Genomic DNA, 24,360 nt, shown 5'->3' with positions numbered 1-24,360 from the left:
GAGAATAATAATATCCAAGAGTGCTCATAGTTCTCTCACAGGCTGCACCAGTGATGAATTTGTATTGAAAATTTATTCTGCTACTGGAAAAGTTGGTTGAAAAATGATTGAGATGATAAGTTAGGATTCTTACAGAGTTCATTTTAATACATGTTTCAAGTAAATGTTTGTTCAATATTTGTAATTTCATCCATGCAGCTGCCATGAATGAAAGGTGAACAGTGTGTTAATAGATGATCTGTATGGAATTTTCTGGAAAAACAAACAAACTGAAAAACATCGAATCATGAATCATCACCCATCAAAAGGGAATAATATATTTCTATTCTCTCAAGTGTCTCTGTATCTTTAGATTTTAGCTCTGAAGAATATTGTCAAAGTGACTGCTATCATCATGATCTTGTCCAGCTGATCACAAACATCTACTACTACTACCTGACAACAAGACTCACTATATCTCAACCATCCCCAAACTGCTGATCATTTCACTGAGACAGGGTCAGGACAGGGTTGGCTCACCTCCATCCCACCTCTAGATCCTAACTCTTGATTTGTCCCTGAGCAAACCTAAATAGGAACAGCAGCTGTACAGTCTGGGTATCTTTGTTAATTCCAGTACCAACAGGTCTGAGTGTAGGAACTATTCATGCTGACAAAGTTTTTAATATGGCAGTTGTCTGTGAAGGGAGGGTGGGTGATCGACCAGTATATTTTAACGGCTGAAGTCTGAAGTTGACTATACTGGCATCACTTCAAAGCTCCTGATGAGAAGCACATGACTAAAGTCCCAACAATGCCTTTACAAAACTAGTCTCTGAGAAGAACATATACAGTGGAAAGAAAAAGTATGTGAACCTTTTGATATTTTGTGGCTTTCTGCATTAATTTGTCATAAGACCTGATCTGATCTTCATCTAAGTGAAGAGTACTAACAAAAACATTGTGCCTGAAATAATAATACAAAGAATTCAGATTTTTCATCATCCAACCATAAAAACCACATAGTACCAGTAGAAAAAATATGTGAACTCTTGGAATTTGTTTTCATGATGACATGTGCTGTGCCCTTTTTATGCCAGATGTAGATGTGTTGTGTGTTATTTCCAAATAGTTCAATCTTAGTTTCATCAGTCCACAAAACATTTTGCCAATACTTCTCAACAAAGAAGAGATCAGAATTTATTGTTATTTTTTCACATCATATTTATTAATAGTCTTGACTTAGATGAAGATAAGATATAGATAACATTTTATGACAAAATAATGCAGACAACCACATAATTCCAAAAGGTTTACATAGTTTTTCTTTTCACTGTAGTGTGCTCACAGAGAGAATCAAGAGCTTTTAAGTGAAACTGAACCTCTCACCCTGAAATCTGACGTTTTCTGTCGGTGGGGGTGTTCTGAGGGATATTTTTTTTTCCTGGAGAGAGAGAGAGGGTGATGCTTTTCTTCATTCACTGGGAATGTATTGACTGAAGATCTAAGTCTCAACCTTCCAGCTGGACCCTGCTGCTGCTGCTCTGCTCACTGTGTGGTGTTTAAACCAGGACACAAACACACCTGACAGCTGAGGTAGGACACACCCTGGATTTATTAACTATAATACCTAATATTTTCAAGGTTTTAACAAGTTGGTTTTTGGAGAGTGCACCATCTTTGAGGTTTTGCAAGACTGCTTTCAAGGTGTTTCAGTGGAGCCACAGGGATGTAGATCTTGTGCCTGAAAATCTCAATTTGACCATCTAATTGTCTTATTCTGAAGAAAACGTGCAAATTTAAAGCGCAACATTGTACAATTTATACAAATATTGTTTTTGAATCACATTTAAAGGGAACAGCACAGTGGTCAATTATGTGTGGAATAAGTTGAACATCTCATTTGACAAAAATGCTAAGTAATTATCCATGGAGTACAGCCTTCAAACGTCATAAATACAAACACATGAGAAAAATTATATATAGTATGCTTTACTGGTATAAATACCGAAACAATCTAGCAATAGATTTCATAATGGAATGTTTTCCTCATCAAACTGTCTATTTATAGATCAATAATTATCAACATACCCGATATTCTCTGGTTTCTCTTTGTCTCTCTCATATGGAAAACGGAACAGATTTTGGACTCTTCATCTGACAGAAGATCTCTGACATTATCTTTAGCCAATTATGGATGCAAATGTTAGACTATTGTTTCAAGAAAAATAATACTGCCATTAGCAGTAATGAGAAATACTATGTGGGAGTCTTGATGGAAACAGCAGGATGAGATGGGGGATAATATCTGGTGACTGATTTGGATGTTTTATGAAATGCAACCTTCTGGAGAAGTGAGTATAAGTTAGACAAAAACAAAAACACTTTACCTGCTCCAGTCTGTGTGGAGTCAACTCAGATTTATATGATAAGTATTCAAAGCTGGTTATATTAATTGACAAGAAATAGTAACAGGAGAATGACCTACTGCTAAAGCAGAAGCTTAGCATCAAGAAAACTGACTCTTTTGTGCTAAATTTGCACATGTGGAATAAGAGACAGCCTGGGTGCAGAGGAAGGGTCTATGTTGAGTGGTATTTGCTATCGCAGCAGTATCCTCGACCACCATCACATTTTTGTGGGTGGACTGAGCGCTTAACTGAAAGGCTCAGAAGGAATCGAGATTAGCAGGAGCACGCAACCAGACAATCTCAGCCTTGCTGGCTAAGTGAATATGCAATATATAAATCATTTTGTGAATCACCACAGATGGTGAATAGGTGAGAGCTGGGGAAACATTTATGTTGGCTGCAAGAACATAATTCCAGTTGAAAGTTTTCAGGGCTCCATGGAAACGCTGGTAGAAAGAAGTGCAGCACTTACTAAGAGTGATCACTCCAGGAACTCTGTATGCCCTTACTGTTTTAGAAATACATTCCTAAATCAGGCCGAGAAAATGAAACTGAACTCAAGTACTGAAGGGAATTATGGTTACAACAGTTTTATATGGCCACAGTACTCAAGAATGGTGGTTGCTATTAAATCTACTAACTTGCTCTGGATTCAAGCATTTGACAATTGATCCATACATCCAGTAACTGTCAGGAGGAGCTATCACATTGCCAACTTGATCTACTAATAAGGTAATGCTGATATTAAGTATGATGCAATCACAAAGAACATCAAACTAAATGTTGAAAAACAGTTCTGGTCAGATTAGAATGAGATATTTTCCACCGACTGTTACTCTTAAACAAGTAGCTTATGCAGGATATTAACCTCACTTTTTAAAGTATTTTAGCTCATTATCATCCAGCAAATGAAGACATGAAAAAAGACACTAGTTAAATAGCTAACATACATAAAGAAGACAGATACTGACTTTGTTTCAGTTGTTTTCAGCTGTTTTTACAGCTTCTGGATCTGGATGTCATGTTACAATAAATCATCTGTACAGAAAAAACAACTGCAAAAAGTCATTGTACCTATTAATTTTCCCTATCCCTAATCAGATACATTATAAAACCAGAGAATGTTAGATTAACTCATCAATGGATAGCTTCATTGCTGAGTTACTTTGAGGAAGTATAATATTTAACTCACACTTATGTAAGCTGCATTAATGTTTGTGCATCACTGCTTTACAGTAAATTACAATAGAATAGAATTTGTTTTCAAGGCTGTATAACTAATAAAGAATAGCTGTTTGTTATTACTGCTATACTATCCTAAGCAGCAATATGAGTCGCATGTCCATCAAAATTGATACATCGCTGTATTAGTTGTGCGAGTAAAATAAAGTTGAAACTAGTTAGTAGTAGTTTGAGTTCTGTTTAAGATTCTGATAAATGAGGTAAACGACTGGGTTCTGCATTTCTTTTTAGTTCTGTTGACTAAAAATAAACATTCCACAGCTTTGACAGGTTATTTCCTCATTACATTTGTGTCTTGTTATGTCTGTTGGATTGAGAGCAAACAAACCTCTGTTTTAACCTACAGCTTTCCCTGGTCACTGTTTCACCCACTGGTCTTCTAACAAAACCATGAGGATCTTCCTCTTGCTTTGCCTTCTGGCACTAGGCAATGCCAAACCCTACCAGCCAATCAACGTCATGGACTTCATGAAAAACTATGAAATCATGATGGCCGATTCGAGTGATGAGGATGATGACGGAGAGGAAGATGATGACGATGAAGGATATGACGAAGACGAAAACTGTCCAGCTGGTTGCCATTGCTCACCTGGAGTGGTGCAGTGCTCCGATAAAGGTCAAAACACACTCAGTCTGAACACATCCGGATTTGTTGTTGGGTCTATATGCTTTTAGACCTCCCTACCCTGCCTTCAATTTGCAGCCCTAAGCCCACTGGATCCTATTAATTATGTAAATGTTTACAACTGGCTCATAAAGATATACCATTTTTTTAAGAAACTTGGAAACTCGGAACTGTAGTTTTAAACAAACATTACTAAACTCATGAGGAAATACTGCATTGTGGGGACTATAGTGGCAATTTAATTCACGTTGTAATGACTATTTTTTCAGCAGCAGGATGATACTACCCTAGTACAATGAGTGTGTTCATGCTGATCATGGAATATGTGGCTCATTTATGTGTTTAATAGTTAACAAAACTAGTTAACAAACTATACAGCAGACTGCTAATAACACTGTGCTACTTGAAATAGTAACTCTTTTATGACAGAAACAGACAATTTCATTTTTTCTCTATAAGAAATTTCCCTTCTATGTTGAAAGATTATATTATTTTTGGCATCTTGCATTAAAGAAAACTTTGTGAGTTGTGGAGGCACTGTGCAACACTACACAAAGCAAGCAAACGTTTTGGTCTTGCATGTTTGATGCGCAACCAGTGTAATGACAAAAACATAACAGGAACTACTGTGTTGGGTTACACTATATATTATAAATTTTTTTCTATTCAACATAAAAAAGCAGCAATATCATAACTTTGATTCCCTTGAGTGGCCTAACTACTATCTATTTTAACTAATTTCTATTTCCTCTGTACAAAATGAATGACAAAGTAATGCAGCTGTGCTGCAGTGTTGCAGCTGGTGATTGTTGCACTTAGAATGAAGTCTGGTCATCTAACACTTTAATCTGATTTAATCTTTTTCTTAAAAAAAAAAAAAAAAAAAAAAAAAAAAAAAAAAACAAAACAAAACGGTGGGTTACTGGCACAGTTAGACACCAATTGTACTAGCTGATTCAATATGAAATCCCTTTAATTAGCCCTTCTAAAATTATGATGCATGGATAAAAATATCTATTGGCCTTGTTATAGCCATGTATGATCGCTGATTGTATTGTTGATAAGCTATTTAACACTTGGCACACATCACAATGGCATGTTTAGTTGTATATCTCCGTATTTTATATATAACACATGGATTCTGCCTGAGCCTGAGCTCTCAACTGAGTCTGGTTTTTGTAAAGTCTGTTGTTTCAGATATTGGTGTTTCTGCCAACAGGTCTGATTTCAGTTCCTGAGAAGATTCCTGAAGATACTGTAATGATAGATCTCCAAAACAATGACATCACAGAGCTCAAGGAAGATGACTTTAAAGGCCTCCACAAGCTTTATGTAAGAACACCTTTCAGAACTGATTTATCCTCCACATACTGTATTAATGAAGAGCACATCCACTTCTTGTTAACATTACACAGATATTAAACATCAGGCATGTCTGAAGTTGGAAAAAGGTAAAGAATGATGGAACTATCTGATTAAGACTGTATGAATGTTCAAATAAATTCCAGTGAAAACCTCAACAGCACCTGAACCAGACAATACTGTCAAATTTCAAATGTGAGTAATGTTGAAGATACTAGATGAGGGTCGAGATGTGTGCACAATAAGGATACTTAGTAGGTCTGTTTTTCTTCCAGTAATTGAGATGAACAATTTGTCTTCAGTTTCATTTTACTTGATAAAGACTAAAATATTAGGACACCAAGAAAATCTCTCACTAGGAATAATGTGGCTGGTGAAAGATGGTACCTCAGAGACTAGCACTCTCAAGTTTTAATAAAATACTGTGGATAAAATGGTAAATATGTTCAGTTTCTTATTCCCTCTGACAAGACGCGATTTTACTGGATAATTTAAAATCACAAACTGATGATGCACTAGATGAAATGTTAAAGCATTACAGAATATATAACTATTAATATTGTGGGAAATATGGAATGCATAAGTACTGTACATGTGAAACCAATCATTCTCCACAATGTGACACAGATGCATGTCTTTTGAAATAAAGTGCCTGGATCAAGTTATTTTCTCTGTCTGACCAGAATGTTCTGTTCTGGACGATTTCCAAAATGGTTCACTGTGCATTGGTAAGATCAAGCTGAACCTGGAATGTTCAAAGATATCCGCCATTATAAATACAAAATGCATACAAATGCTTGCATTCTTTTAAGTTTAACTAGTTTAGTTCATAATCTTCCCTTCCACTATAACATTACCAATAAAATACAAGAATTCCTAAATCAACCAACCCCCAACTCTACTCTGGCAATAAATACCAATCATCTTAGAAACAGTGATTTGTTCTGGAGTACAATTGTTAATACTCCTGCAGAATCAATGTTCAGTAACTTCCTAGTGTGTTCAGACTGGGATGTTCTACCTTGGCTATCCTAAGGCCAACTTCACCTGCTCTAGAAAATGCAGTAATACTCAGGTAGTTCGACAAACTATTAGGCTTTACTGATTCCTTTTTCTCAAAACAGGGCCTGTTTCTAATCAACAACAAGATCTCCAAGATTCACCCCAAGGCCTTCAGAAACATGAATCATCTCAGACTGCTGTACCTCTCCTACAATCTACTGACTGAGATCCCTGCAAACCTGCCTCCCAATGTCATCGAGCTTCGCTTCCATGAAAACAAGATCAACAGAATCCAGAAAGATGCATTTAAAGGCCTGAGGAAACTACATGTGCTGGGTGAGATGCATGTCCAGCTTCATATTAAAAATAATAAGTGTTCTCAAAGGCCTGGTTCTTCCAGTTCTTTGCCAAGGAGATGCCTGTAGGTTTGCATTTAGCCAAAACACTAGTTCAACAAGATTTCAACCAGGGAAGCCATAAACTGCTAAAATTTCGTATTATGTTCAAATGGTAAGCACCAAAAAGTCTTCAAACCCGTATCACAAAATAGGTCAGCATTGCTTTCAAAATGGCCCATTTGACCATTTATTCCAGGGAGGGCTTAGCTTCTCCAAAGGTCTCCCTAATCGGGCATAGTGCGAGTATGACCAAATTTGCCATAGTACTTTGAAAAACAAAACAGGGACAATCTGATTTCATGATTCATACACATTCACTGTTCATGTACTGTTCTTTGGTTGTGTAAAGCTGCTTTGTGACAATGTCAATTGTAAAAAGCGCTCTACAAATAAAATTGAATTGAAAAAGAACTTTGACTACAGATAGCATTGACATTATTTACAATATTGTCTAAACCAAAAATCATATTTTAAATTGAACCACGCCTTTACTTACATCTGATCAGTCAGATGACTACTGATGAAGACTGACAGTTATCCAGGTAAAGTCATCTAGAAATTGATTTTTCACTACTCGTAGTTTCTTCAGTTGTGAGTTGTAAGGAGACCACAAATATATCTTCAGGTTAGTTTCACTCAAGTCTTGGCCTGAATATTAACAGTAAAAGTAATAGTCACCTCTTATAGCCCCTTCTACTAATGCATGTCAGTAACTGTGCCATCTTGGTGAATGTGTGAAGTGGTCTTGATTTTTCTGTGAATAGATGAAAGCGCAGCATGATTAATTTGAGACAGTTTATGTCCAAGGCTCCCACCTCTAGTTGAGGGAGGGATTTTCCATATGCACACATATAGCCTCTCTGAACTCTCACTTGTACCACCATCTACCCACTTCAGATGTCCACAGACCTCAAGAGCTATCTTCAGAGGTCTTTTCTTCTCTTGGCTTCTGTAGAAGTGGGGATGTTCTCTGTCGTATGATGATCAGTCCTGATGATCCTAGTTTAAGTGGCAATGGCTGGGGGGAGTCAAAAGGCAGGTACTGGTCAGTGTGCATTGGTGCCCTGTAAAAATTCTATATCTAGGTGACCTTTGGTCCCTAATTAATTCTAATATGTTTCTTAGGGCTTTCTTTTAGAGAATGGAAGAAGTTCAGATGGAAAAAAGTCGAGGTCCAAGAACTGAGCCCTGTGGCACACCAGTGGGATATCAAATTATACCATGATTTCTCCAGTATCTAGTTTCAGCTTGAATGTAAACACCACTGAATTGAGAATATGGGGGTTTGTGTCTGCTAAGGTGCTAAGAAAGTGGCCAGGTATTTGGCAATGTTACGTTACTAAGTTAATAATAATTCTTTGTGTCTTCTGAATGGACAATTACTTTTTTATGGTAATGTTAGGATGACAGTGCATCGTCCTTTGTCCACCAACAGTATGATAATGGTTTCAGCCCTAAGGAATATCAGGACATTTCTGCCCTTCCAAGTGAGGTTAGATGGTGTTGGGTGAGCACTGGAAAATGTGTATACATGTGTATGTGGAAAATCCCTGACTCAATAGAGGTGGAGGCCTTGGACACAGTCTGTCTCCAATTTATGATTCTGTCCTTTTATCTAGGCCCACAAAAATCAAGGCTACTTTGCACATCCCCAAGGAAAGTGCACTTAAAAACCTATGTAAATGGGGGTAAGAGAGACTTTAAGAGGGAAATATTACATTTACACACCCTCTTCGAGTATTTATCTAACAAGCCTATTCAGGCCAGGTGTTAAGTGAAACTAGCCCTAGGATAAATTTGAGGTCTCCCACCAGTTTTCCTTAGACTAAAGAAGCTACTTCAATAAGTAGTGAAACGTTTCAAGCTATAAGCAGTCAAACTGCCAAGAATCAACATCCAGATTCTGATGACTAGTGTCCAGTGTTTTTTGAGATTTCTTTTTGAGTTATGTTTATAAATCAACAGTTTATAAACAAAGTAATAAAAACATATTTTCAAAAATTCACTTTATTTTCCTTACCTTAATCAGGAAATATGACAGATGTTTTGTGCCTGTTCAAACAGAGCTGGGCGCCAACCCTCTGGCTAACAGTGGGATTGAGCTGGGAGCTTTTAACGGCTTGTCGACCCTGTATATCGGCATAGCAGAGGCCAAACTAACTGCAGTACCAAAAGGTATAAAGTCACTCACCTCACATTATACCGATTTAAACAAAACACTGTTTTGAATACATTTGTTGTTTGTTGTTTTTTTCCCTCCTAGACTTGCCATCCTCAATCACAGATCTGAGTCTGGACTACAACAGAATCACTAAAGTGGAAGTAGAAGACTTTATTCGATACAAAAACCTGCAGAGGTGAAAACTAATATCAACAACTTTACAAACCTCTATTACCGTCAGTTGTCCTGACACATTAACCTAGTTCATACCTAAGCACTGATAATTTCTGTAGAGCTGACTATCCTTATTGATAATTGACAATGTATTATCTCTTTGCAGATTAGGACTTGGGTTTAACCAGATCAAGTTTGTAGAAAATGGCAGCCTCATCAGCATTCCAAACATCCGTGAAATCCACCTGGACAACAACCGCCTGAAAAAGGTTCCACCAGGCCTAAGCTCCCTGCGCTACCTCCAGGTGAGGTTCAAACACTATAACAAATGTGGCACTTTAATCAGCATCAGTAGACTAAAGACCATGGAGGTGGGCATCCAGATCAATTTTCTTTTCACAGAAAAGTGTAACTGAGTAACTGTTCAATTCAAAGTGCATTTTGGATGTCCGAGATGCCATCCCTTGTTTCTAAAACTTGGTTTGAAGGCCTGAATAAAATAAATTTTAGCTGCTTCTATCCATAACATATTTTTCCTCATAAATAAGGACTTAAAAAAACAGCTAAATCAGTAACTTTGTCTATAGGTCTGACTCCAATACAGTACCTGCATCACTACTGATGGAACACCAATCCACCTGACAAACTTATGCTATGCTACTTATTCTCAAAAGATATCTAGAATTCAACTCATTCCTAGTCATTGGGATGGTTAGACAAGACAACTATCAAGATGATTTTCCTCAAATCTCACTGTGCACTTTTAGCGTAGCTTGGATATGTTATATATGATAAAGAAGGGCGCCAAAATATAGTCATGCAACTTAATAAGGAGAACAGTAAAACACATTGTATTAGTAGAACACATCATTCCAACATTTCAGCCATCTCAAACATGCCAGTTTCCTTCAACTCAGCAACCTGGGGCTGTAAAATGATGCCCAACTTTCCAAGTTGTAATTCAGGTCATTACAGCTTTCCTTTTCAGGTCTAAACTTGTGTTTTTTTAATTTTTTTATTTAAGGTAGTAGTAAAGCAGCAGCTCTGAACAGAACTCCCAATCATTTCTGACAATGCAGAAAATGAACTAAAAGCAAATCCTCTGTCTGTTCAGGTGATTTTCCTTCATGGCAACAAAATCAGCACCGTGGGAGTGAACGATTTCTGTCCCATCACACACAGTGGGAAGAAGAATCTGTACACAGGCATCAGTCTGTTTGCCAACCCTGTTAAATACTGGAACATCCCGCCACCCACATTTCGCTGTGTCACTGGACGCCGGGGCATTCAGCTTGGAAACTTCAGAAAGTAGTAGGGAGTGAAGCATTCCAAACAGCTCAAAAAGTTGAGATTGTACTTATAAGGGGTTAAGGAAGAAACTGGAAAATAAAGAGAAAACTGCATTCCTAAAGTGTTTGCTGTTCAGGAAATATAGGAAATGTTCATTATATTGATGTATGTTAGAACATGTAGTACACGTTGAATGAGAGTGCAACTTATACAGACCAGTTCTCAGTCAGCGGGAGAATGACATAAGAAAAGTCTAGTCAAAAACTTTAAGAAATCTTAGTAATAAATACAATATGGGGGTGGACAGAAGAGCTGTACATGATATAATGAATGCTTTGTGTTGTCCCTCAACCTTTGCTGTGAAAACCTTCGCAGGACTAAAGTGCCTCCCTATGGCCACTTTTGGAACAGCACCACCCAACCAACAACTTGACTGAAAAAAGAAAAAACTGAGGAAAAAAAAAAAAAAAAAAGATATTCTCCTTTTTCTTTTTTTATTCTTTCATTTCTACTTTAAACATGAGACAACTTTTACTGATATAGGTAAAAGCCGTCTTTGTAACATTTCTAACCAACTACAAACAAAAGAGACCTTTTCACTCTTGTCATTTTCTTACGTATTATATTGATGCCTTTTTAAGTTGAGATGTTCATACAGTAATAGCCTAAAATACTTTCACTTAATCTAAAGTTTCTTTCCAGCTGAAGTCTGTACAATCAATGAATGATGCTGGCATTATTTAGTGTAATAAGTCACTTTGAAACCCTGTTTGTATTAGATGTTTTACATTATCTCACTGCATGTGTGTTAATTCTTTATTTAGTAGAAGAAGCTAGATGTCAAACTGGACAACACGTTGTACTTGATGTAAACATGTCCTCTGCAGGGCTGGGGATGGACTGATTCTATTCTAAAAATTAGCCTTAAAAGTCACTTACAGCAATCAAGTCAACTACAGTTAATTTTGAAATTATTAGCAAATAACGTATCTTCCAACTCACAATGTTCCTCTTTGTTCACAATGTTCTCTCCTCTGAAATGGTGCTATATTTATTTAGTAAGTCATTAAATAAACTTGGGACAAGTCCCTATTTATGCCTTGACTTTTTGTCAACATTAATGTGGGTTTCAGTAGGAAAGTTACTATTCAACTTGATTGATATTTAAGCATAGTGTCATTCAAAATTCAACTCCATTTTCAGCTCTAAATGTAAGCAGTATTTGTCCTTTTAAATCACATTATACTTGCTATATGAGATATACCTGTTTAAATGTTGGATTGTTGTGTATTACCAAGATAACTTTGTTTAGTTTAGTCTTTCCTTTGTAATTAAAGTGGGATTTCTACTCTAACCCCAGCTAACCATTGTTACCAAGACCAATGTTGTTTGACTGGTAGAAGGCTCTTACAGAGGAGCTGGGTTAATTCTTTATGCACCAGCAGATGCCACTGTACACTAAAGTTTTTCTACTGTCATTCTCTTGGTGTTAGTGGAGGTCTGGTCAAGGAAGAATGAAGACAACCCCAAACAAGTTTCAGATTTCAAATTAACAGTGTTGAAAAATGCACAAAGTCTGTGCTTTAGTTCTTCAGCAAACTGCATTTCTGCATTGGTTGGTCATGAAATCTGATCAGATCTTCACCCTAAGTGTACAGAGTACAGAAATAAAAATACTTTCACACTGCTGGAGGAGACAGTTTGTGAACCCTTGAATTTAATTCCTGGTTCAATCTCTTCTGGCAGCAGTACCCTCTAACAAGCATTTCCAGTAGTTGCAGACCAGCCATAGTGTTGAAGAGAAATTTTGGACCATTTCTCTTCACAGAACTGCTTCAGATCAGGTACATTCTTTAGGTGTCTGGTGTGAACGGCTCTTTTGAGCTCATTCCACAGTATCTCTACTGAGTTTAGGTCTGAGTTATTGCTTACTGTTATTGGACCACTACAGACAGATTTTCTTAGTTTGAAGTAGATTTACTTTGCTGAATCACCCAACATCCACTGAGCATCAACTGGTGAACAGATTAATAAAGTACCCTGATAAATTTGAGATTACATTTTTGTCATGTAAAGTTTTTCAGGCCAAAATCATAACACTCGTTTCACCATTCTTCACTGATGAAATTATGTTTTTATGCATGTTTTACCCTTTCTGCAGAACAATGGTTTCAATTACTTTTGTGAGTGACTAAGGTGGGGAAACAGAAGACTTAAGTGTTAATATGAAGCTGGGGCCAGCAGACGATAAAAAAAAAAAAAAAAAACATAATTTGAGTGCCCATTGAGTTCTTTATGGAAGTTGCTTTGAAATATTATAGGATGTCCTGACTGACAAAAACAATTAAAATGGTGAAACACACCCACAGGAATGATGAATGTGATGAAAACATTGTAAAAACGTGAGCAGTTATGTGTGTTTTCTTTGCCTTCTCAGTCCATGTGTAAGGCCCCTGTTAAGCAGCAGCTAGCTCCCTATAGACTCCCTGAAATCCAGCACCTGCCAGCTGCCTTCATCAGATCCATCTTTACCTGAAACTGATATCCACAGAAAATTAGGCCGAGTTACAGTACAGTACTGTATTGTAGTTCTGTGGATAGTTTGCTTCTCAACTGTTTTGTCTTTTTAAATTCCGCTGTGGGTGGAGTAGAGCGGAGCTGCCTCCCTGTCTTTTTCTCCAGGAAACATATGGAACAGATCTGCCGGTTGGCCAGGCCTCGTTCTGCCACGTCTCACAGTCACACGCACACACAGAAAATGGTCCATACTTCAGGGCTTTTACCTCTCTTCACCCTCTGCTTTTACTCCTCTCTGTCTTCTACTTTACTCTACCGTCTTACACTTTGCACTCTATCATGCACAGATGTAGTCAGCCTGGAAAATACAGTGATCAATATGATGATGCTCTACATGTTAAAGCAGAGGACATTTTACTCATTTTAGTCAATGCCCCATCTACAGAGTGAACAAAAACTGTGTGACCTACATTCACTTAACAAGGGCTGTCCTTCCAAACAGGAGAAATACAGCTGAGAAATGTCTTTTTTGCATGACACAGTCTGTGTATCCATATTACATCAGTATTCAGCAATCCACTATGCCCTTGTTAGCCCTTAGTCATTGTCAAATACAAATTGACAATGACTATCTGCAGAGTGAACAGCATGTGACATGACTGATGAGTTATCAAAGTGCAACAACGTGTCACCACATCAGAAGTAGTGCGTTTGTTAACATAAGATGACTACAACTAGTAACTATACTTACAATGAGATAAGAATAATTAGGATGTTCTGACTAAGCCCATGGTGTGAAAAATATCTAAAAAGTTTTTACAAGATTGGAAATTACATGATCAGGTAAGTATGTGCGAGGCAGAAAATAAGACATCCCTGTAAAACTCATCCTTGCACTGCAGGTCAGACACAAGGCAGGCATTGGCTTAATTATAACCAGCTGAATACGTTTTAGAAACTGCACTGAGTTGAAATTAGTTTTAAGTTCATACAACTGTGGATTTTTATCATTTCATCACAACTTGGTACAAACTCTTACTTACTACAGCAATTCACCATGTGATTATCAATTTGAATTAATTTGCTTTGAATTAACTAGTTGACATATAATTTCCACAATAAGTCATTTGTCCTAAACAAATGCTTGTGTTCAGAAACAAAAGTATCCTGCTTCCCTTACACTTCTGCCTCCTTCTTTTATCGCTTTGTGCTTTCAGTGATCAACAATAAATTCGATTCTGCCATATTTCTTTATCAAATTCTGCATTGCCGCAATGATGCAATATTCCCATAACTAAAAGTATCATTCATTATCATTAGTCTAATCTTACCTCCTTTTCCTCCTTTAGTGTGCTCCTCCTCACCAGGCCTGAATAAAGTTCTTTCAGGTGAAAATCTGCAGGATACAGAACATTTTTGATGTGTGCTGGATTTATTTGGTCTTCTCAGGGATGTCTACTTTAAAGGCTGTTTAACTGCTTGGGGAGATAAATTAGCTTCCCCCTACTACAGGCCACATACTTTAAATCCAGAAACAACAATTTCGGATTGCTTTTCCAAGCGTCTATCTGTCCTCCTCATTGGCCTCCCTTACATATCAACCAGTTGTCAAACTCTTCCTTATTGAAGACCCCTTCTTATACTGTATAAGCTATAAAGCAGGGCACACCATATGATACCAATTATGTCATAGCGCAGACAATGAACTGCAGATGTGTAAGCTCCAGAAACTCCATGAGTAGACTGCATCGAGGATCAATTTATATATAATAATTTCACAGCTTTTGTCAAATGTCGTATGAAAGATTTTATACTAGCTAGACTGCACCAGTGTTACCTTAAAATAAAATAAAAGTGCTTTTTCAAACTAGATTAGTATCATACATGTTGTTTGGAATATTCATAATCCAATCTGACTTACTGTAATGTGAGTTTTAATTTTCAAACATTTTGAGTTGGCTGGACCTGATCATGCTGTTGGGTTCAATTTGATGATCATTAGGCATCTGGTTTACAGAGTGTCGGATATATTTTTCATCAAAGAATGGTTGGGAATTTTCGGTTTGCAATTTTTAACATTATTTTCATGATGATCTTCAGTAGAAGTGGTGAATCACCTTGATTATGCTGTGAGCCTGGAAGAAGCCAATTCTAGACCAATAAAAGAGGCAGGAGGTACAGAGGGAGCTCAGGTTTCCAGAGCATAAACTGGGGACAAGTGGGCAATGTTAGAGTCATTAACCAGAAGAGGGCCACTGATGTCAGCCGCTCCTCTAATTGGAGGTCCCAAAACCTCATCAATCAATTCACAACTCACTGATGAATTCAAGGCTACTTAAATTCCACTCTACCTTCTAATTTTCATTAATTTTCCAGTTGTAGTAAGTCACTGTTCCTTTTTTTATAGTTGGAAAGGTTACCTAAATTTGCTCTCTCAGATTTCCCGTCAAAAAAGCTACAGATGAATCTGTCATTTGCAGAAAAAAAATACGTAAATCCTATGGGTTATGTTTATATTTTGGATTAAGATATACTTATCACTGTCCATCTTTTTATCCTTATCCTTTGTCCAAAACACAATTATCACGAAAGACAATTGGTTTACTGCAGAAGAGCATCCCATAAGAGCCCTTTTCATAACACTTTTGGTGCAAAGCAAATCATCCAGGGTTACTGCCAACAAATCCAAACAACTAATGAGGCACCAAGTCTTCCCAGACTGCTGTGAATGCTTTCAAAGAGGAATCAAACACTTTTTTAATGCCAAAATCACAGCAAAATGATCACAAGTTGGAGAAAATTAGACATTTAGTCTGTTAGAATTCACTCAACACACATTTAGTGTCCAAAAAAACACAGTCACTCAAAATTAAAGCATACACCACTAACTCATCCAGAGCAGAGCCAAGGCTAAATGAGGCCAGTAAAATTAAAATGTTTAGAGGCAAGGACTGAAAGGTCTGTTTGTTCATGTGAGAGAATCCCAGCAGTGATGCTTTCTGCAGGGAAAAGACAGACATGAGAAATGAGCAATGAAGACGACGAGCCAACTGCTGCCTGGACTAGGATGGAAAAACCTGGCCTATGATGAATGTACGTGAGAAATGGTGTGTATGTGAGTGTGACTCTGGGTGAGACAGAGAGACTTAAAAGTGAGTGCAAATAAATACATAAAAAGAGTAGTAAAATCAGAGCTGGTAACTACTAAAAAAGTGTCTCTTTCAGTTTCTATACTTATCCTTGTCTTATAAATACCACTAATTACTGTTCTATCATTCACATGCCTTCTACTGTGCCATTGGCTTGGAGTAGCAAGCATATAAACTCTTAGGAGTCATTAAGTCGACACTTTGATGGTCAAAGCAACATATTGAGACAGAACCTTGTCCAGCCTAAGGATGAAACACATAGACATAAGCAAAATAATGCATTTGCAAATCATAGCAGCAAGGAATGCACTAAGGATCTGTTCAACAAATGGATGCCAAAAACAAGGGAGATTAAGCTTGTTAGAACAAGACTCAGCATCCAAAAGACAAAGGTCACTCCTTTGAAGACAGCAATGTCCACATTCTGCACAGAGAAAAGGGGCATAAAGACGACAACTCTGTGACAAATGGTCTCTCATCGGAAAGACTTCAACCATTTGTCAAACTGGAATGCCCCTTTCTCAACAGAGGAGGAGGTCTACAACAGCACTTATCGGACACTTAGTAGATATATATTGCAGTTCTTTCAACACTCTTGAGGTGCATTTCAAAATTATGTGCATATTTTGAAAGGGCATCTGATGACACCAGCCTAGAAGCTAAAGCACAGGGATTCTAGGCATACCTTGAAAATGGTAAAAATTACTTGGGCCAACACAGTAAAAGTTTTGGATTGGCCATCACAAAACCCTGACCTTAATCCAACAGAAAATGCAGGAGGTCCACAAACCTGACTCAGCTGCACACATACAAGAATGTGGTGTAAAGCTTGTAGAAGGCCAACATTTAAATCAAATTACTGTTTAAACGCAATGCCACAAAATAGTAAAAAAGTTTAAGTAAACCGTCTGTCCTGAGAATGTAATAAAAAAAAAAGCTGAAATAAAAAAAATCACTATATTATTCTGAAATTTTAAATTATAAAAATAAAGTAGTTGGTATACCTTAATGATTTTTACATGCTTTTATAAAACCCTATTTTCGTGCCATTATCAAAAATCTCATGTTCATATAATTCAAAACAGTGCTTGAGCCCTGACCTTAGCTAAAAGAGTGAGTGATTTAAGTGCACTTTCAGTCTCCCCATCCTCTCTTGCTATCAGAGAGGATTCTAAGACCAAATCCTGTGTTCATGCCCAAAATAATAACTTACTCCTTTAAAGCCAGGCATTTCATCAGAGGGGTTGTGACCTCCTACTCACTTAAATGATAGATGACCTAAGTGAAGAGGAGGAAGAATATCATCATCATTTCTATCTTGACACATATGAGTTTTTCTTAAATCACTTGGTGTTGAGCATGCTTAAAAACCAGGGGACCGCTGTCAGCTCAGAGCAAACTACAAATGCATATGCTGGCATTAATGGGTTCATTTGTGTGCTACAGACAGCCACTAAACCACTTTTTAAATTCTTTGTCCAAACATCAGGACTGATGGTCCTTGTCACTACAGGTAGCATAAGGCAGTACCTGCAGCCCAATCAGGTTGCAGAGGTAGTCAAGTAACACCAAGATGGATACATGCAGTCACATAAAGGTTTGCAGTGTCAAACAGTCACAAGAGTGTGGAGGAGATGAGATAAGATAAACTTTCTAATGCCTGAAGGGAGATACCAGAATACCAGCCATTACACTGGAAGAGCAGAACAGGGCCGTAGAATGGCAACAACCCTGTAGCAGATGTGGTATCTGGTCCTTTGTGAAGGCAAACAGAGGGAGCATTGTGAGAGCCCTCATGAAGAACCTCCAGCAGACTACATGTGTCTGACTATACAGACTCCATGAGAGTGGCATACAGGTTCAATGTCCCTTATTATGATCCGTGCTAAACTAAGGTGCAGCTTGATTGGCAATAGCCAGAAAACGACAGAATGTGTGCTGTCTTCACAGTTGAGAGGATTTACACTGCATTTCTGACAGTTATGAAATAGTCTGAAGACTGGGTGGTAAACATTATACTGAGCATGACCAGGTTTGGTGGGGCTTAGTAATGGGAATGCATATGCTTGGAAGGATTAGTAGGCTTTAAATTGTTATACTGTATAAGTGTTATGTGAAATCCATCATGATGTAAAGAATTCTCCAAAACTGAACCCTTGAACTATAAGTTTTTATTACAAGCAAATAAGTGGTTCCAACAATAATTACAATTAAAACTTGCCCTTGTTTATTGACAATAACAGCTTTTTCTGCTGTTTCAAATTGATCAAAGTGCATGCTTACAAACTCAAAGCAAAAATGGATACATATAATGTAACTAATATTTGAACTCTTTAAACTCTTTTGCTTATCCTTAGAATTAAATAACTTGATTTTTGTAATGCACGTCTATGCACACCAATTAGGATATGTTATACTGCAGCATAACAAAGGCCAAGGACAGACAAGCAAAGAGAAATGAGAGAGACAGACAGAGCAATGCAGAGAGACAGGCAGTCATCGCCAGAATCACAGGCTCTGTTATTTTAGCCAGTAGCGATCAAAAAGCCAGAGCTTTTGAAGAGCAATCCAATAAAAAGAGATTTTATCCAGATGGAGCCCACGGCTGAGGAGACAGCAATGTTCTCCTCATCACAATTAATGCAGAAACATTCAAGGCTGCATTGTCCTATTAAACAGACATAATTCCATTAACATGGGAACTTCCTAATTCCCCTGCCACTGCTAACACATGAAAAACACAGTCTTTAACCAAAATTAATAAGAGCATGACACATAATTTTCACACATGGGTTGGCCACAACAGAATTCAGACCGTAACCCCATTGAGAATGTTTAAGATGTACTGGAGAAGACTTAATGCAACTCTGGACGGGAATAAATGTTACATAAATAAATGACATTGCAGAAGCTTATCAAAACGATGGCACGACAAATGCGTGCAGTAATCAAACCTAAAGACGGTCCAACAAAATATTGGCGTGACTAGTTTGAAGAAACTGGTGTTTTCAGCAACTAATAATTTAGATATTTAGAAACATATCTCAATGTTGTGCTAGAGTACTGATATTGTATAGCTACAGTGCATGTAATTTTTTATTTTTCCTTTGTCCTATGTCATTTTGGGTTTTTGACTGTTCAGACATAACAAAAAGTTGCCTAAAGCCTAAGTAATCTGTGAGATGTTTTTGTTTTTACAAATTTCTTATTTTATATTAATCAATTGATAGAGAAAAGAAGCAACAAAAAAGTTATTAGCTACAGGTTAATAGTTCCTCCCAGTACTATCAGTCACAGAAAGAACAATAAAAGTTAGTAAGTTGTCACGTCAGAATTAGTTAGTGGTCTTAAAGTTGAAAGCTAAATCTTAAGATGGTATCCATTTGGTCAAGCATCACTGAAGATGAAAAATAAGTGGTGAGCAAAACCACTGATATGAATTTGTTTCCTTCTCTGTCACTCAATCACCCTAACATCCAGCAAAGCATAAAAAAGCCACAGACGCTGTGGCTTGCAAATGTAGGAAATCTGATATTTCTTGTTATAAAACCTGTCACTTGCCTTTGTGTGTGGGCTTTAAAGAATGCGTTGTTAAGAATCAAGGGAGAAAATTGTGATCTCACTTCTTAGCAGAAATGTTTTGCTGTTTGATAAAGTTAACCTGAGTTAACCTGTAATTGCCAATAGTTAGACTAAGGATGATACTGTTTTGTTTTCAAAACAAAAGCCTCCTCCATCTGTCTAGGCAACAAAATCAGCAGCCATTAGCAGACACTAAAAAATTAACCCTAACTATCCAATAACAACCAACAGAAACCAATACAGCAAGTAACGCTCTCCATGCAACCATTATGCTTAAGCCACAGACTTGTGGAGATCACAGTTTTTTTAATTAGTCCCATCATACTGAATTTTTCACTGAAGGCTGTTAGCCAGCCAGCGCTAGGACTCATTATTTTTAATGAGGAATACTGACAACACTGACAAAGCTTACTCAGACACAAGACAAACTCATTGAGTTGTATTTTAAGTAGTGAAGAATTTGCTGATCTTGATTAAACACTATAGTACAGAATAAAACCAAATAAAATAGGCTAAACATTTTCTATATCTATATATCTATATCTATATATCTACGTCTATATATCTATATATTCACATCTCTATCTCTATATATATGCAACTGTAAGAAACACAGCTCTCCCTTTTATAATGTCTTTCAGCAGGATCCAACTAACTCAAAGTTCTTTATAGCTATAAGTAATTCACATACTAAATCTTATGTAAAAACTCTGCAGTGACAGACAACCTGAGGGCAAATGCACCACTGTCTAAAAACAATAGTAGGTCACTAGAATAACCAAGAGTTTGATTGTGAACATCTGATATTTAATACTTAAATAAATTCAAAGTCAGCATGAATCATATTGGAGCCAATGCTAAACTGTCCCTCAGTTTCTGTTTGGGAAAAGGAAAATGCCAAGAATGCTTGGATAACAAATCCAGTAGTCATCAGAGAACAACTATCCAATACCACCACAGGTTGGAACCCAGTCAGTCAGTAATTCTCTCCATATGTTTCATACTGGTTTCGTCCAAACCATCATGTCTCAGTTGACAGTTTAATCAGAGCCGGTCCAGTACCAGCAGACAGAGACCATCATCAAGTCACTAACACTGCCGGCACTATGCAGGGCCAAGACAATTTAAAGATTTAATCAGAGGGAACAGAAGTACTTGTTCTATTTACCAGAATCAGTCACAGAGGCACAAATCAGTGCCAATTAATATGATGTAGTTACAACTTCACCATGTCCACGTGTTTCTTAAAATACTTCTCAGGCTATTGATCAATCCTCAAGAACTCCATTATTCTCATTAACTGAAATAAGTACAGTACCTTGTAGTAATAACTCAGGTATAACTGTACTTCCACAAATACATGATTCATAGAAACGTCATCAGTAGAAGTTGTAGTTATTAAAGGTTTACACCTAATAGCCTAAGTTTAAATATGGTGAAATTAAGACAGTACTTTTCAAAAAATTACATTTTCTTGCATGGGTGTAGCTCATGGTTATACCAGCTGGTGAGCAGTTTAATAATTTACGTTACACTTACCTGGTAACAATCTTCACATTTTTACTCCGATGTTATGGTACAGAAAATAGTCTTATCCGTTTTTATGATTTAACCTGGCTCTTACCATATAATAAATTAAACAAAGCCTTCATAAATGGGTATAGCCATCAACAATAGCTATGTAAGAAAAGGTAATTTATAGGAAAGTACTCTTAAAAGGACTTAATTTCTAGATTTCTTGAATATCTTGTGCATGATTGGGCTATTACCATAGTGACTTCATCTGAGTTCTTACAAACCCAAACCAGTCACAACAACATTTTAGATTTAATTTATTTGGGTTGTATGTGCAAAACAATATATATTTAAAATATTATCAGTAGATTTACATCTGTAAGCAGCACTATATATTATCAGATAAAAGGGTACAGCTCTGGATTTTTCATTAATATCAGAAGAGTCGTTAGTCAATTCAGTGGGTAGGAATCTTAATAAGACCTAATTACCCATCTTAAAAATCTATGAAGGTTAACAGATTTCAGCAGCAAAGATTTTATTTACTCTGCAGGTAACAAATCCCAAAGGAACAACCTTCATAAACAAAGAAGTGACAAACCTTCCCACACATCCTACTGGAATATCCTCCTCTAAGGGTGCTGAGGTTTGAGTGTATGGCTGACAGTAAACTTCATGCTGGGATAAGCGCTTCCAGGCTTAGAGAACTTTAATCTTTGCAGTAAACAGTGAATAGCTACACATAGGCAGACCCTGAGATGTCCACTTGACATGAACCAAAGATTCTGTATAATTAACAAAGCAGAAAACAGATCTCACCCTCAGCTTCTACCCTGAAATGATTTGGCCTGGACAGAGTAAAAGAAAAAATAAAAAAAGGAAAGAAAAAAAGAGTGCGTGTGATATTCATTATGGCAATGGAATATCTTGGACCGTGCATGTGATAAAAATAAAGCAGGAAAGAGTACACAGGACGACTTTCTGGCATGGGATCCCTGTCATATAAAACTTAATATGGGGAAATTGAAAGCATGCACCAGTACATGCCAGGCATCAAATAATGCAAACAAACACTCGTTTAAACATATCAGCAATTTATCAACTGTCTTGAACAATGCATCTGCTCAGCATTTAACTCTACCAGAGTGCTGTAGGAATGAGCCCTATAACCCAGAAATGGGTTAACATGTTAGCACTTCCAGTTCCCTGGTCCTGAAGGCAGTGTTTTGTTTTTTTTTATTTAAAGAGACTTTCTATTAATTGCCTGAAATAGTGTCTGTGGTGAACAAACGTTGAAGACATTTTCCGTTTTGTATAAATAACATTTAATACATCTTCATTTTTTTAAAACCTTTTATGCACATTAAAAAAGGTGGTTGCTCACAAACAGTTAAATGAGACTTCACAATCATTATTATGACTGATGTCTATCATTTTTGATCGCCTTTGAAAAAAGGATGTGACACTAACACATTAAGAGGAAAGACTTTAGTAGAAGAGCCACTTGATTAGTAGCAGTATGCATTGGCTAGTCAGCCTGTCAAACAACATAAACTCTTCCTTCTTACATGCTAGATTTGAATGGAACACAAAACCTGCGTTTATATTTAATGTTTCTTGTCTTAAAAATGACAATAAAGTTGTTATGTTTGTGAATTCAGGTGGGAATGAGCCTTCAGTGAAATGTACTAAAGCTGAAAATGGAACTTTGTTCATTGTTAGATGGTAATGTCAAAAATATAAAATGTCCCTCTGGTCCTCACAAAATACAAGTAATAAAAGTATGACATGGAAGATGTTATTTAATGTGCAGGAAAACAATACATCCCTTTGCCTTTTACTTGTGAGCTCTGGGAAAAATCAAATTGCTGTTGAAATTAACATGGTGTTTCTAAAACTAGAGTGGGGCTCTCCTTGCGGAAGGTGCAGATGTTCTGTTTTAACTAATGATGTCGTCCTCCAAACCACGGGGACTAAATTCCAAGATCAAATGCCAGTGTATTATCAAAAGCTTAGAAAAGACTCACTAATACAGTTAATAGCAAAAAACAAACAAACAAACAAACAAACAAAAAAAAAAAAAAAAAAAAAAAACAGACCTACAGTAATACCAATCTTAAAATTAATTTTAATGTTGTGAAAAAAACAATAGATGGAACCTCTTTGTGGAACAAATTAGGGAAGACTAATATGACAACTAAAGATAAAACATGAGGCATACAAGCACTGAGTTAATGAATTTAAAGGAGTCTTTATGAGTATCTGTTTTCCACACAAAGTTTGCTTGGGCAGGCCACCCAGGTATAGTCCTAAGCCCCAAGTATATTTGGCCACCCTAATTTAAAAACGTCACTATCCACGATTGACTCACAGGTTGACAATTTCATTTTGCGCTATTACTCCTGCACCTGTTTGTTCTGCAAGTGTTTTGACAAGCTTTAATGTAAGATCTGTGCTGTGCTATGTTAACAAGCAGAGGGATGTATTTCCACATTTCAGCAGCAACATTCACCCTGTCTCAACCAGCCTATTAATGCAAAGTTACAAAATCAGTCTTGTGAAGACTCCTTTCTCAACTTTTACAGACTTGGGCACCAATCTGCTAGTCAAATTTATTGTGTGTGAATGTGACAGATTATGTGGTTTATCCACGAAGCTGCTTCACGTTTTGCTGATTGTTTAGCACTAATTACTGCTACTGGTTTAAATGTAAAACAGCAGCTCAGGTCAGCTGTCACTAACTAATTTCTTTTTAACTATTTCAATTGTTGTCAGGCCAAGCAAAACATAATGTTGTTGGACTTTAACACAACACTACTCCCTGTAGCTGAAGACTGTATATAAGGTAATACAGAGTAACACCTCTAAACAATGTGCCTCTGAAACCTTTTCTCTTGTGAAACCAACACCTGACCTTTTATTAGTTTCAGAATCTCCCAGTTACAATGTTCAT

At 37.0% G+C, this 24,360-nt stretch overlaps 2 protein-coding genes across 3 annotated transcripts in view; one reads left to right on the top strand and one right to left on the bottom strand.

The window, feature by feature from the left end:
- Nucleotides 1-24,360, bottom strand: part of cenpp (centromere protein P) — a 76,206-nt gene that overhangs the window by 27,295 nt on the left and 24,551 nt on the right. The gene's annotated exons all lie outside the window — the stretch shown is intronic.
- Nucleotides 1,484-11,098, top strand: aspn (asporin (LRR class 1)). The gene is made up of 8 exons (XM_026347107.1): nucleotides 1,484-1,575; nucleotides 3,979-4,248; nucleotides 5,477-5,589; nucleotides 6,744-6,957; nucleotides 9,084-9,194; nucleotides 9,283-9,376; nucleotides 9,521-9,659; nucleotides 10,469-11,098. The coding sequence occupies exons 2-8, from the start codon at nucleotides 4,023-4,025 to the stop codon at nucleotides 10,664-10,666; spliced, it is 1,095 nt and encodes a 364-aa protein (XP_026202892.1). The 5' UTR covers nucleotides 1,484-1,575; nucleotides 3,979-4,022; the 3' UTR covers nucleotides 10,667-11,098.

Source organism: Anabas testudineus, chromosome 5 (assembly GCF_900324465.2).
Source record: "Anabas testudineus chromosome 5, fAnaTes1.2, whole genome shotgun sequence".
In the NCBI taxonomy this organism is placed as follows: Eukaryota; Metazoa; Chordata; class Actinopteri; order Anabantiformes; family Anabantidae; genus Anabas; species Anabas testudineus.
Note: the sequence above shows the minus strand (reverse complement) of the source record. Positions and strands in the feature narration are given on the sequence as shown.